We start from the raw sequence: 14,611 nt of genomic DNA on the forward strand, positions 1-14,611 counted from the left end.
ATGATGTGACATTTTCTACACTGTTAACATTAGGAAACACTTAAGAAAGAAAAGAAAGCTGCAGGAGCTGATCATTCCTAAAATACAATTGGCCATGTGATCACCAGTAAAAAAATATATAAACAATCTGCACAAAATATTTTTTGGATTTATAATTTTTTTGTGACTTTTTCCTTTGTTGTGTACCTTAAGGGAGTTCTCCCCAGACAGCTGGACACTACATGATAGCAGAGGACCAGACCATCGTCAGTGGCAGTGTCCTGAATGTTGTCGACGCCCTGATGCTGATGTTTGCAGCATATTACTGCCTCAACATCAGTTATCGCTCAGAACTGGGAGCTACCCTGGAGTTCTTGCAGAGGTAAGACTTGAATTGTAATGATGAAGTCATTCCATCTTAAACCACAGAGTAGAGGTTTGTGCACATTTCTGAGACACGATAAGCGCTCCTGACAATACAAGATAATCCAGATAAAAAGATGATTGTGCTGCATTCTGTTTCGCATTATGCTCTCGTTTTGTCTTGGGTTGTAAATTCAGCGTACCCCTTTCCTTTGCAGTGGTGTGCTTTGGCTCCTCCCTAAAAGCCCAAACTCACTCTTAGCCAATCGGTGGTATGTTTATTTCAGCTCAATGAAAATGACGGAAAGAGAGCCTTTTGTCGACAACAAAAGAAAACCTTTTCAGTTATTTGGAAAAAGGAATTGTTTTCAAGGAGTCCTATTGAATAGGGATTCAGGTAGGACTGTATAGGGGAAGGTTTCACTCTGAGTGACGTACACTTTGAGGTGTTGGTAAGAACACACAAGATTCTTGGTAGCGGTTGATTTCCTTAACTTATTCATATCAACACAACAGCAGAGTAATACAGCCATGGAGCAGGTTTAGTGTATGTGTGTGGTCTATAACAGAGAAACACACAAGTATAATTATAATGTTGTACTTGTACCACCAAGTAAAGGCTTAGCGTGAGTGTCAGCACCTGATGACAATGGAATCTGACGAGGAAGACGCAACTATTTCTTGCACCGAAATGGGATGGGCACCGGAACCTGGTATTATTGCAGTGAACAAACACATTAAAACTTCTTTCGGTTAACTACGATGCTTTTACACCGCTCACTCTGCTGCTGACACGCACCTCATCTGCCCCAGTTACACACTCTCAAGATGGCACTCGTAGCTACCCACATTCAAATGATCTTCAAGTGACCGCTTGCTCCTGTTTACAGACCTGCTGCGATACTGTCCAGTGTGATAGTGATGCCAAGTGACGACTTTATATAACAAAATCTATTCAAACCAATGCTTTAAATGCACAGATATGATCATAACAGTTAATGAAAAGTACATTGAAGAGTAGCATTGCCCTTTGACTTCAAGCTGTATACCTGTAAAGACAATTAATAGCTGTATCATCCACATCATTTGTAATTAAACACTAAATGTAAGTGTACTTCTGTCTTAACAGAGTGGAGAGGAAGGAATACAAACAAAAACAGCACTCGATAAAGATAAAGGTGCATTCATTAATTACAAACGTCGCTGACTTTGAATGGAGAGAGTTGAAGCACACAGTCATGTACACACGCACGCACATAACTGGTAGATTTCTTTAGTGTTTATAATTGTTATCTTTTGAACAAAATGTTGGCTATTGTTAAATGTTGAAATGTTTCATTGCCGGTCTATTCTGCTTTATTATTACTTAAAATATATTTTATTTATTGTTTTTATTTTTGTGATGTATATTATTATTTTCAATAATATATTGTATATATATATATATTTGTGATTTTTTTTCTACAAAAACATCGGACAGTTAATGTAAACTTGGGCTTTTGCAAAGTAAAATGACATGTTTACTTTGTGTTTTACATGTAAATGGTCTTAGATTTCATGAAGTTTGCTGACGACACGACCGTCATCGGCCTGATCACCGACGGCGACGAGACGGCGTACAGAGAGGAGGTCGAAAACCTGACATCTTGGTGCCAGGATAACAACCTCCATCTCAACGTCAGCAAAACCAAGGAGCTGATTGTGGATAACAGGAAGCAGCAGAGAGAGGGACACGCCCCCATCGCCATCAATGGGACTACGGTGGAGAGAATCAGCAGCTACAGGTTCCTCGGGGTCCACATCACTGAGGACCTGACATGGACTCATCACTGAAGACCTGACATGGACTCATCACTGAGGACCTGACATGGACTCATCACTGAAGACCTGACTCATCACTGAAGACCTGACTCATCACTGAGGACCTGACTCATCACTGAGGACCTGACATGGACTCATCACACTAACACCATCACCAAAATAGCGGCTCTTTAAAAACAAAATTGTATTAGTCAATTTATTGAACATGTTAGAAACAAAAGAAACAATAATAATTATAACAAAGATGGGCAAAATAAAAAAACGTTCAAGGTATAAAAAGGTATTCTCAAAGTTTCTATCATGTTCAAAAGGGGCAAGAAGAAGCTTAAAAACGTTTCTGGTCCTACCAAATTTGATAGTTAATGTAAACTAAGGCTTTTGCAAAGTAAAATGACATTCTTTTCTTTGTGTTTTAATGGTAAATGGTCTTAGATACACGGTAGTTTTTTGTAATAATAAAAGTAATTTTATGTATTTTAGCTTTTTTTTATCATTTTTTAAAGATAATTATTCAGTTTTCTAGAGGTTTATGACTAGGCTACTTTTTTTTTTTACATGTTATCTCCGTATTTTCTTTTACAGTTTTTTTCCTTTTTTTAACGGACATTTTCTGGCGCCCCCGTCGCCAGAAAATGTCAGGTTTTTTACCATTTTTTTTTTACAGTGTAGAGGAAGTTCAGCGAAGGCCTCAGGTTATAAAAACAGTTCACTTTTGTTAGTTTACTACTCCTAAGGATGTCATGAGATGCTGACTTTTCAACATATACAAGTGTGGCATTCAGAGGGAAAAACATGTGACGGTTTGTGTGGTTGGCTACATGATAAAATGTGTGTGCGTTAAACATGTCTCTGTAAAGTTCTACTGGGTGGGAGCATTGCTGTATGATTGCTTGAGAGCAGGTAATGTTTCCCCATTGTTGTTTGGTGTTGCGCAGCTAAATAATAATGATTGATTTCAACTGTGTCTGTGTTTGTGTTTTATTGATTCCTCTCTGTTTCATTCCTTCCCGTTGTGAGGGTTGATTTGCCACAACAGACGTGTTTTGGAAGTATTATGGTCTGTGTTTACATTAGCAAGCATCGCTGTGTAAAGAAGCAGGAAATAAAAAATAACTCACCCTCGAGAGAGAAAGCGTTTTGAGCTCCATACTGTTTCCGAAATGATGCTTGATGTGGTTTGGAACATGATATGGCATTTAATCACGGCAGCGTTTAGCTGAGTTTCTGCTGGTAGACAGCCTTCTCCTCACAGAGCTCACTGATTGCATGCGGACGCTCCAAAGGGGCGTGGCCAGCAGCAGCTCCAAAGGGGCGTGGCCAGCAGCTCAGTTACATTTAAATCGCCAGACCCAGAATCAGCACTTTTCTAACAGGGCTGAAATAGAGGGGTATGAGGCATGGGTATAAAAGTGATCTGTTTGGTATTTTGAGAAAAACACTTCAGAGACATGTTTTGGATATATAGACATTTTTAAAACCAAAACAGTACGTCATTTTAAGTAATCCTTTAGGGATGGTTTGTCTGTAATGCTGCGTTACATTTTGCAATCATCATTTTGCAACCCTGTGTTTATTAATTCATTTTTTCTTTCTCTTGTTTTCCTTGTGATTAGGACAATTCTGGAGAACTGGATCTGCTGAGGAAGGAGCTGCCATCCACACAGGACCCCCCATGGTGCTGGAGAAATCTAAACAGCATCAGGGACATCATCCTCCCAAACCTCTGCTTCCTGCCGTCCAGCTGAACAGCAGCTCAGGAAGCTTCAGAGAGAAACAGTGTGTTTAACAGAGACTGAAGCACATGGAGAAACAGTGTGTTTAACAGAGACTGAAGCACACAGAGAAACAGTGTGTCTAACAGAGACTGAAGCACACGGAGAAACGGTGTGTTTAACAGAGACTGAAGCACACAGAGAAACAGTGTGTCTAACAGAGACTGAAGCACACGGAGAAACAGTGTGTTTAACAGAGACTGAAGCACACGGAGAAACAGTGTGTTTAACAGAGACTGAAGCACACGGAGAAACGGTGTGTTTAACAGAGACTGAAGCACACGGAGAAACAGTGTGTTTAACAGAGACTGAAGCACACGGAGAAACGGTGTGTTTAACAGAGACTGAAGCACACGGAGAGACGGTGTGTTTAACAGAGACTGAAGCACACGGAGAAACGGTGTGTTTAACAGAGACTGAAGCACACGGAGAAACAGTGTGTCTTACAGGAAGTGGTGATTTAGTAAACATGAGTGTTGTGCTGCTCTCGTTGGTGAAGCAGCGACTCACTGCGGCTGCTGAAGACATCTTTGTTCTGTTTGAAAGAACGATAGCAGAGTACGAGGAGGAACTGTCTCGTTCAAAACAGGAGAACGAGAGATGCCGGAAACTACTGGACGCTGTTTTACAGCCTCAGCTTCAGATCCACAGAGCAGGTCTGTTCCCTCTTTACTATCTCTTTATTCACTCTCTCCAACTATTTAGACTCTTTATTGCTGTCTCTGCCATCTGACGCTCTATTTGACACCATTTTCATATTTCTGCAGTAATTATACAGTTTTTGATTAGAAGGGGTTGGACCCCCTTTTTGCCTTCAGAACTGCCTTAATTCTTTGTGGCATAGACTCAACAAGGTGCTGGAAACACTCCTCAGAGATTTTGGCAGGTCTGTCGGCTGATTCCAATCTCTCTTTCCACCACATCCCAAAGGGGCTCTATAGGATTTAGATCAGGTGACTGTGGCCATTGGAGAACAGTGAACTCATTGCCTTGTTCAAGAAACCAGTTGGAGATTATTAGAGCTTTGTGACATGGGGCGTTATCCTGCTGGAAGTAGCATCAGAAGATGGGTACACTGTGGTCATAAAGGGATGGACATGGTCAGAAACAACACTCAGGTAGGCTGTGGCGTTTAGACGATGATCAATTGGTAGTAAGCGGCCCAAAGTATGCCAAGAAAATATCCCCCCCCCCCCGTTACCCCACCACCTCCAGCCTGAACCGTTGATACAAGGCAGGATGGATCCATGCTCTCATGTCTTCTGACCCTACCGCCTGAATGTCGCAGCAGAAATGGTCTTGTGCAAACCTTGGTTGTAAGAAGTGGTTATCTGAAAAATTCAGCATTTTAGAAAAAAGTCAGGATTTGGACAAATAAGTTATTATGAGATTTGCGTAAAAAAGTCTAAATGTTGATGTTTTTTGGAAAAAGGGAAGATTTTGAGAAAAAAAGTCAGGAAAATAATGAATTTATTTTATTTGAATGAAAAGTCAAAATTCGTAGGTTTTCTGAAAAGGCCAGATTATAGAGATTTACGAACAATTCAGCATTTTAGAAAAAGTCAGCATTTGGGGAAAAAGTCAGGATTTTGAGAAAATTATTCAGAATTGTGTGGTTTCAAAAAATAAGTCAAAATTCTGAGGTTATCTGAAAAGTCAGAATTTTGAGATTTTCTGACAAATTCAGCATTTTAGAAAAAGGTCAGACTTTGGAGAAAAACGTAATTATTCTGAGTTTTCCAGAAAAAAGTCAGGATTCTGAGAAACAAAGTCAGAATGTTGCTGACTTTGCAGCATTTTAGAAAAAGTCAACATTTTGGGAAAAAGTCAGAATTTGGAGAATTATTATTGGTGAGATTCTATGTATTGTCGAGAGGAAGGGGAGGCACACGAGACCCAACGATGCAGACGAGCTGAAGGCCGCTAGTGAAGCAACCTGGGCTTCATCACACTTCAGCAGTGCCACAGACTGATAGTCTCCATGCCACGCCGCATTGATGCAGTTATTCATGCTAAAGGAGCCCAACCAAGTACTGACAGCAGGAACATTAACATACTTTTCAGAAGGCCAGCATTTCTATATTATTAAAAAATCAGTTTTTGCATTGGTCTTATGTTATATTCACATTTTCTGAGATGCTGAATTTTGGCTTTCATTAGCTGTAAACCGCAATCATCAAGATTAAAACGCTGGAAATAATCCCTTTGTATCTGATGAATCTATGTGATGTATGAGTTTAAACTTTATAAATTGAATTACTGATATAAACTCACTTTTCCATGATATCCAATTTATTGAGATGCACCTGTTTGAGTCCAAGTACAGGTTTAGCAAGGCGGTGAGAGATGCTAAACGACTACTCTGAGAAACTCCAACACCAGTTCTCAGCTAACGACTCTGCAGACAGGTCACAAACTGTAAGGCTAAGCCCTCACACTCCGTGAACGGCCGACGCCTTGCTAAGCGGCAGTGAAACTACGTTTTAGATCAGCGACAGTACTAACTCACCTGTTGTCCTGAAACTCTCCAGGGCATCTGGAAAAGCATTTAAAATATGGATTGGATAAGGGCTGCAAAGTTAAAGAAGTGTTACTCGTGGTAAGATTTTAAATTATAGTACTCCACAGTTTCTCTGAATATGTGTTTCCTGTTTCCTGCAGACGTCCAGCAGCTGGTGGTGGTTAAAGAAGAGGTTCCCCCTGAGCAGCAGGAGTGGAGCTCCAGTCTGGAGCAGGAGGACCCAGAGCCCCCCCCACACATTAAAGAGGAGCAGGAGGAACTCTGGATCAGTCAGGAGGGAGAGCAGCTTCAAGGGCTGGAGGAGGCTGATATCACCAAGTCCACATTCACTCCTGTCCCTGTGAAGAGTGAAGATGATGAAGAGAAACCTCAGTCCTCTCAGCTTCATCAAAGACAAACTGAACACCTGGAAACAGAAGCTGATGGAGAGGACTGTGGAGGACCAGAACCAGCCAGGAACTCAGATCCAGAGAGACATTTACAACCTGAGACTGAGGACAACCCTGGAGACTCTTCTGAACCTGACACTGAAAACTCTTCTGAACCTGACACTGAAGACAGGGCTGATTGGAAGAAGACCAGAGAACCAGGTTCAAACTCTCAGAGAAATAAACAAGACCCTGTCAGTGATTCAAGACGTAGTGCAGGAGAGAAAACATTTGGCTGCTCTTTGTGTGAGAAAACGTTTACACAGAGAGGAAATTTAAATCGGCACATGAGAATCCACACAGGAGAGAAAACATTTGGCTGCTCAGTTTGTGAGAAATCTTTTGCACAGAGAGTATATTTAAAGAAACACATGAGACTCCACACAGGAGAGAAACCATTCAGCTGCTCAATTTGTAAGAAATCTTTTACAGAGAGAGGAGATTTAAAGAAACACATGAGAGTCCACACAGGAGAGAAACCATACAGCTGCTCAATTTGTAAGAGATGTTTTGCAGGGATTGGAGATTTAAAGAAACACATGAGAATCCACACAGGAGAGAAACCATTCATCTGCTCAATTTGTGAGAAATCTTTTGCACAGAGAGTATATTTAAAGAAACACATGAGACTCCACACAAGAGAGAAACCATTCAGCTGCTCAATTTGTAAGAAATCTTTTACAGAGAGAGGAGATTTAAAGAAGCACATGAGAGTCCACACAGGAGAGAAACCATACAGCTGCTCAATTTGTAAGAGATGTTTTGCAGGGATTGGAGATTTAAAGAAACACATGAGAATCCACACAGGAGAGAAACCATACAGCTGCAGTGTTTGTGACAAAAGATTCAACCGGAGTCATCATATCAAATTCCATAAGTGTGTTGGTCGTCAGTCCTCACAGCTTCATCAAACTGAGGAGAACAGAGAGGCCGAGCCTCCAGCCAGCAGCTCAGCTGAACACCTGGAAACAGAAGCTGATGGAGAGGACTGTGGAGGACCAGAACCAGCCAGGAACTCAGATCTAGAGTGTTAGAGCCATTTTCCTTTTGTTATTATTGTCTGAATGTTACGCTTAATAATAATATCAATTAGAATAAACTCTCACTTATCAGGTATTTTTGTGAGTCACACTATGGTTTAAAATGTATTAATTTAAGGCTCACTTATTTGTTATGATATGTGCGTCAGTCTCACGTGCATGGGTATATGCCTATATACGGTAGGTTGTTGGACACAGCTGATGGTGATGGGACGGGGAAGCGGAAAAGTATTTTGACCGTGTTCTTTATGTTCTTTTTGAGACGGATAACTTTATTTTACTATGAAGCGAAGAAATGTGCTCCTGTTTGTATGTCATCTGGACCATTGAATAAAGCTCATCTAATTCAACAATCTCCGCTGAATTGTTTGGAAACAAAGAGAGGCGCGTCAAAACCCACAACCCCGACAGAGGTGGCTATTAAATGTAGACTAGGATTAAAACGCCACCACATTTAGTCAAAAGACTACGCAAGCTGTGGATTAAACTTCGAGGGACAAGCACAGGATTCGTGTGGATTTCAGCTCTGCTTTGGAAACAGCGAGCGGACGTTAAAGGAATGTTTGGCACAAAAACAGGATTCACGAAGAACTGTTCTTGGAAATATTAATGACTTTATTTCATGTGGATTAATTAAAGAAAAAGAAACAATGGATCCTGATAATCCTCCAGCTGATGTTGCGGCAGCAGAGGAGAGATTTAAAACTCTCAGCCAATCGCGAAGAGGAAAACTTGGAGCATGCACCCGCAGAATGAATGAAATTAAACCATTACTGGTGCGAGGTGGAAATATGGAAAAGGTGGATGAAGCTGTTGCAACGTTCAAGATGTTACTCAATGAATTGATGGAGTGTCATGGACTTGTTCAAAGGCTTTTATCTGAGGAAATCAGGGAAACTGAGAGAATGGATTGGTATGAACCAAACATGTCTGCATTCATGAATTTCTTTCAGGATGTGGAAATGTGGAAAAGCTCTCAAAAGGATCCTCAGACACTGATTGAACCCCATGATAGTGTGTCCAATGCATCAGCCAGGAGGAGCTCACCTGGTTCAAAAGCAGGATCAGCAACTTCTTCTGCTTCCTCAACCCACCTCAAAGTGGCCACAGAAAGAGCTGCCCTCCCTGCCCGGGCAGCAGGATTAAAATAAAAGCATGCATTTGAAATGGAAAAGGCTCAACTGCAAGCTAGATCCGAACGAATGGAAATGGAAGTGAGCCTAGCTGAATCTGATGCAAACATGAAAGTCCTGGAGCATTTTGAGACTGGTTCACAAAATCCAACACGAGCTAAATATGATGGCATGAATGACTATTTAAAAAGCTACAGAGTAAAATCAGATATGTCAATGGATGCAGAGCCGTCTCCAATTACCTTTGCTGAGTTTGGACCTATTCCCAAAACACCACTTCAAAGGCTTCTATACCAACAACCCAGACCACCAGAAAATATTGGTAATACAAACCAAAGCCCTCAACACACAGCTAGAGAAGCAGGAATTACAGGGACAAATAATAATGTATAATAACAATTTCCTGACTGTGATGCAGAGACAAAATGACATTGTTAATTTACTTGGACTTCAACAAAAACAAACATCACTGCCCAGCAGGGAAATCCCAGTTTTTGATGGCAATCCCCTGAATTATCAAATATTTATGAGGGCATTTCAACATGGCATTGAGGAGAAAACCACCAGTAACCAGGATCGATTATATTACCTGGAACAATATACTTCGGGATCCTGCAGGGAACTGGTGAGAAGCTGCCTTCATATGGATGCTAACAGTGGCTTTGCTGAAGCTAAGAGACTGCTAAAGGTGCTTTTTGGAGATGTACTCAAGATAGCAAACGCATATATGGGAAAAGCTCTCAACTGGAACACTATAAAGGCAGAGGATGCCAACTGAGGTCAAACATCCAATGATTCTACTTAAACATTCTCATATTTCCAAGTTGATACTAAGCCGCATACATCATCAAGTTGGTCACTCAGGTCACATGCCCTCCAAACTCCTTCAACGTTACTGGCTATCAGCTGCTAACTCTTCAGCCAGGAGGCAGGTGCAATACCTTGCTGACCTGTTTTGGAAGCGCTGGACCAGGGAATACCTTCCTTTGGTGCAAGAACGGCCCAACTGGAATACTATCAAAAGAAACTTCACCCCCGGAGACCTGGTCGTCATCGTTGAGAACGCACCGAGGAACACTTGGCTCCTGGGACGTGTAGTTAAGACCCTTCCTGGTTCAAAAGGACTTGTTAGGAGTGTCCTGGTTCAAACCAAGACTAGTACCATTGAAAGACCCATAACTAAGTTGTGTCTGCTCCTGGAGGCAACAGACTGAGCCTACTAAGCCTTAGCCTTTCAGTCACGTGCACCTCTGACTGTTAGACCAAAGGACTAGACTCTTGGTCTCCTACCCCATTACAGACAATTAGTACTAGACCTACACACTCAGTACTGGTCTTACATGGACTTGAAAGTATACAATATACTATGGACTTGAGTATACAAATATGCTCCGGATGGATGTTATATGTTTTGTTAAAATGACTCTGTTGATATATTATTATTGGTAATTGCTATGTAATAAGCAATTAGGGGCTGGTATGTTAGAGCCATTTTCATTATGTTTTTATTGTCTCAATGTTAGGCTTAATAATAATATAAATTAGATTAAACTCTTAATTATCAGGTATTGTTGTGAGTCACACTATGGTTTAAAATGTATTAATTTAAGGATCACTTATTTGTTATGATATGTGCGTCAGTCTCACGTGCATGGGTATATGCCTATATATGGTAGGTTGTTGGACACAGCTGATGGTGATGGGACGGGGAAGCGGAAAAGTCTTTTGACCGTGTTCTTTATGTTCCTTTTGAGACTGATCATTTTATTTTACCATGAAGCGAAGAAATGTGTCCTCCTGTTTGTATGTCGTCTGGACCATTGAATAAAGCTCATCTAATTCAACAACGATCTAAGTGTAATACGTCTTACCTTTGCTGTGTTCTGATCAAAAGTTCTGTTCAATGGCATTACAACTTAGATAAACGGTGCTGAAGGTTAATCCAATGTCTCTGTGTCCCTTTGAAATGATTACTGATAATCCATCATCATATTTATGGCAATGAGCCGTTTTCAGTTTTCAGAGTGTAACATAGCTTTCGGTTTAGGCATGCTGGCTGCGCATCACTCTCACTTATCAATGGTAACGTGTAGGTGGATTTAGGAACCCCCCCTCGATTCTATTGGCTCTAACGGTTCAAAATCGACCACTGGGTTCCAGAGATATGGCAAATTACCCCAGAAGTGGTTTTCTTTTCCTAAACCTCTCTAAAAAGGTCAAATGTCACTTGATTTGCATCAATCTTGATACAGGGTACTTATTATATGTTATAGTTTGGATTCCTGAAGCTTTTAGTCTCCGATCCCATCATTCAAGGGTGGTTTTCACTATAAGTAATGTTTTTTTGTTCAATCTGAATTTACTTTAAAATAAAAACATCTATATTGATTCTCACTTTTCTACATCCAACTCACAGATGTAACCTTGCTTTGAGAAAAAAGATTATTGATTTCCCTTTTTAGAAGTGAAGATATAGTAATTTGTTCTGGGCATGTCATTTTCGAGCCTGAGACCTGAAAAACAGGCTCGGGGCTTAACAGGTTAAACACTCTAAACAATAACAAAGTTTGTATGAGTGAAAGAAGATGCTATATAATACTAGCAAGCTACCAGTTCAGTGATCTGAGTGTGGGATAATATTCAGCTGGGATCCGGCTCTGACCCGAAACACCAACACTATCTTACATTGCTGTTGGCGGCCCGCACTGTAGCTCCTGGTGCACCACCACTTATTGCTATTTAGCTAATAAACCGTAGCTATTGTTTAACCCCCTGTGGTCAGACAGTGCGGACCTGTGTCTACGTTCAGGCAGTGAGGGGAATTATAAAAAGATTGTTGTCGTGTTTTTTTAAGCAGACCCGGCAGCAGCTCCAAACAACTGTGACAACTTAACAGTTCAGTTAAAAGCTTAAAAACTGTTTATTTTGTCAGTAAAGTTTGATAGAGCTGGCGAGGCTATGCAAAGTAATAGCAATTACATTTAAACAGGAAGTACCAAGACATGTGGAAATCTGCTTGAAATTATTTATTTATTAATTTCCTATTATTGCCGTTGATTTCCATCCAGTGCTTATGTATAATTATCAATGTATTTAATATCAGTTATTATAGTATCATATGCCAAATAAACACATTTTATAATAACATAAAGGGTCACCCTTACCTTATTTATTTATTTAACAATGTTTGCTCTTTGTTCTTATGAATAATTATTATTATATTATTATTATATAATAAAGGTAGTACTAACCCATTTCACACATCTATATTCTGTGTTATGATGTTATGTTAATCTGTCAGTGAAACATTATTTAAATTAGTAGACGCTACATCAGATACCCCTCTCTGCAGGTGGAGGTGTGTTTGTTTCTGTCCCGGGGCGTCCCTGTGCTGTCAGAAGGTTCCTCTCTGCAGCTGGAGGTGTGTTTGTTTCTGTCCCGGGGCGTCCCTGTGCTGTCAGAAGGTTCCTCTCTGCAGCTGGAGGTGTGTTTGTTTCTGTCCCGGGGCGTCCCTGTGCTGTCAGAAGGTTCCTCTCTGCAGCTGAAGGTGTGTTTGTTTCTGTCCCGGGGCGTCCCTGTGCTGTCAGAAGGTTCCTCTCTGCAGCTGGAGGTGTGTTTGTTTCTGTCCCGGGGCGTCCCTGTGCTGTCAGAAGGTTCCTCTCTGCAGCTGGAGGTGTGTTTGTTTCTGTCCCGGGGCGTCCCTGTGCTGTCAGAAGGTTCCTCTCTGCAGCTGGAGGTGTGTTTGTTTCTGTCCCGGGGCGTCCCTGTGCTGTCAGAAGGTTCCTCTCTGCAGCTGGAGGTGTGTTTGTTTCTGTCCCGGGGCGTCCCTGTGCTGTCAGAAGGTTCCTCTCTGCAGCTGGAGGTGTGTTTGTTTCTGTCCCGGGGCGTCCCTGTGCTGTCAGAAGGTTCCTCTCTGCAGCTGGAGGTGTGTTTGTTTCTGTCCCGGGACGTCCCTGTGCTGTCAGAAGGTTCCTCTCTGCGGCAGGAGGTGTGTTTGTTTCTGTCCCGGGGCGTCCCTGTGCTGTCAGAAGGTTCCTCTCTGCAGCTGGAGGTGTGTTTGTTTCTGTCCCGGGGCGTCCCTGTGCTGTCAGAAGGTTCCTCTCTGCAGCTGGAGGTGTGTTTGTTTCTGTCCCGGGGCGTCCCTGTGCTGTCAGAAGGTTCCTCTCTGCAGCTGGAGGTGTGTTTGTTTCTGTCCCGGGGCGTCCCTGTGCTGTCAGAAGGTTCCTCTCTGCAGCTGGAGGTGTGTTTGTTTCTGTCCCGGGACGTCCCTGTGCTGTCAGAAGGTTCCTCTCTGCGGCAGGAGGTGTGTTTGTTTCTGTCCCGGGGCGTCCCTGTGCTGTCAGAAGGTTCCTCTCTGCAGCTGGAGGTGTGTTTGTTTCTGTCCCGGGGCGTCCCTGTGCTGTCAGAAGGTTCCTCTCTGCAGCTGGAGGTGTGTTTGTTTCTGTCCCGGGGCGTCCCTGTGCTGTCAGAAGGTTCCTCTCTGCAGCTGGAGGTGTGTTTGTTTCTGTCCCGGGGCGTCCCTGTCCCTCTGAGCGGTGGTCGTCCGGAGAGGACTCGCCCCACGGGTTGACCTGCTCACAGTCTCTACCTGCAGACAATAATAATATAGGTTCAACCTGGGTAAGGATACAAAATATACTACATATATAAACACTAACAATTAAACATTTAAATAAAAAAAACACTGAAAAAAAATAAAACTGCATAAAAACGTATAATATTTAAAACAGATGATAATAAAAGTTTAAACAATAAAACTAAATATATAACAAATATATAAAAAAGTTAGAACCTAATGTAAAAAAGACTAAAATTAGACATATAAACATCACACATAAATAATAAACATAAATATATAAAATATATATAAACAATACAATTAAACATAGAGAAATACAAAATGATATATAAAGACTATCCATACACACTCCCAAATACATTTATAAATATGGCTATAGACAGAAAAACAAATATATGTGATCAATACATAAACACTGAAAATACATTTTAAATTTGAATAATAAAACTAATTAAAACTGCGGTCACAGTCGTGCGCAGTTGTGGACGGGCCCTCGCGTCTTTGCGCCTGTCTGGGAGGGTCGCCGGTCGTCTCGAGTCCTCTGAAATTAGCCGTTTGTCATTTCTCAAATGTTCGCGTCCTCGACTCCTCGATCCTCCGGCAGTGACCCGGAAATGGATGTCGGCGCGCCGTCTCGAAGGAAAACACATTTTTCTTAAGGCTCATCGAGGATCGATTATCGAGGAGGTAGTCTGTTGGAGCCGTAACCGAGGATACACTGATTTAGAGGAGAGAGGAGAGAGGTCTCTCTGGAGGAGCTATAACCAAGGGTACACTGATGTAGAGGAGAGGGGAGTCTCTCTGGAGGAGCTATAACCAAGGGTACACTGATGTAGAGGAGAGGGGAGTCTCTCTGGAGGAGCTATAACCGAGGGTAACTGTTACGACCCTGGGTCGTTATGTCATTTGTGTGCAGATATGTCTTCCTCCTCCTGTGTCTGTGTGGCTGTGTGTGAGTAAGCCTGTGAATACCAG

At 41.8% G+C, this 14,611-nt stretch overlaps 2 protein-coding genes across 2 annotated transcripts in view; both read left to right on the top strand.

Moving 5' to 3' along the window:
* Window positions 1-13,627, top strand: part of LOC117485344 — an 86,202-nt gene extending 72,575 nt beyond the window's left edge. Inside the window, exon 3 of the mRNA XM_034133856.1 lies at window positions 12,416-13,627. Coding sequence (XP_033989747.1) covers window positions 12,416-13,627 — 1,212 coding nt within the window. The remainder of the gene's footprint in view (window positions 1-12,415) is intronic.
* On the top strand, window positions 4,298-10,958 carry LOC117485365 (zinc finger protein 558-like). The gene is made up of 2 exons (XM_034133878.1): window positions 4,298-4,591; window positions 6,597-10,958. The coding sequence occupies exons 1-2, from the start codon at window positions 4,405-4,407 to the stop codon at window positions 7,916-7,918; spliced, it is 1,509 nt and encodes a 502-aa protein (XP_033989769.1). The 5' UTR covers window positions 4,298-4,404; the 3' UTR covers window positions 7,919-10,958.
* Window positions 13,628-14,611: the final 984 nt, after the last annotated feature.

Source organism: Trematomus bernacchii, unplaced genomic scaffold, assembly GCF_902827165.1.
Source record: "Trematomus bernacchii unplaced genomic scaffold, fTreBer1.1, whole genome shotgun sequence".
Taxonomy (NCBI): Eukaryota; Metazoa; Chordata; class Actinopteri; order Perciformes; family Nototheniidae; genus Trematomus; species Trematomus bernacchii.

Bases quoted from the DNA above. Each gene is read 5' to 3' on its own strand.
- LOC117485365 (XM_034133878.1), top strand. From the start codon at position 4,405: ATGAGTGTTGTGCTGCTCTCGTTGGTGAAGCAGCGACTCACTGCGGCT. The intron at 4,592-6,596 runs GTCTGTTCCCTC...TGTTTCCTGCAG, and splicing joins GCTTCAGATCCACAGAGCAG to ACGTCCAGCAGCTGGTGGTG.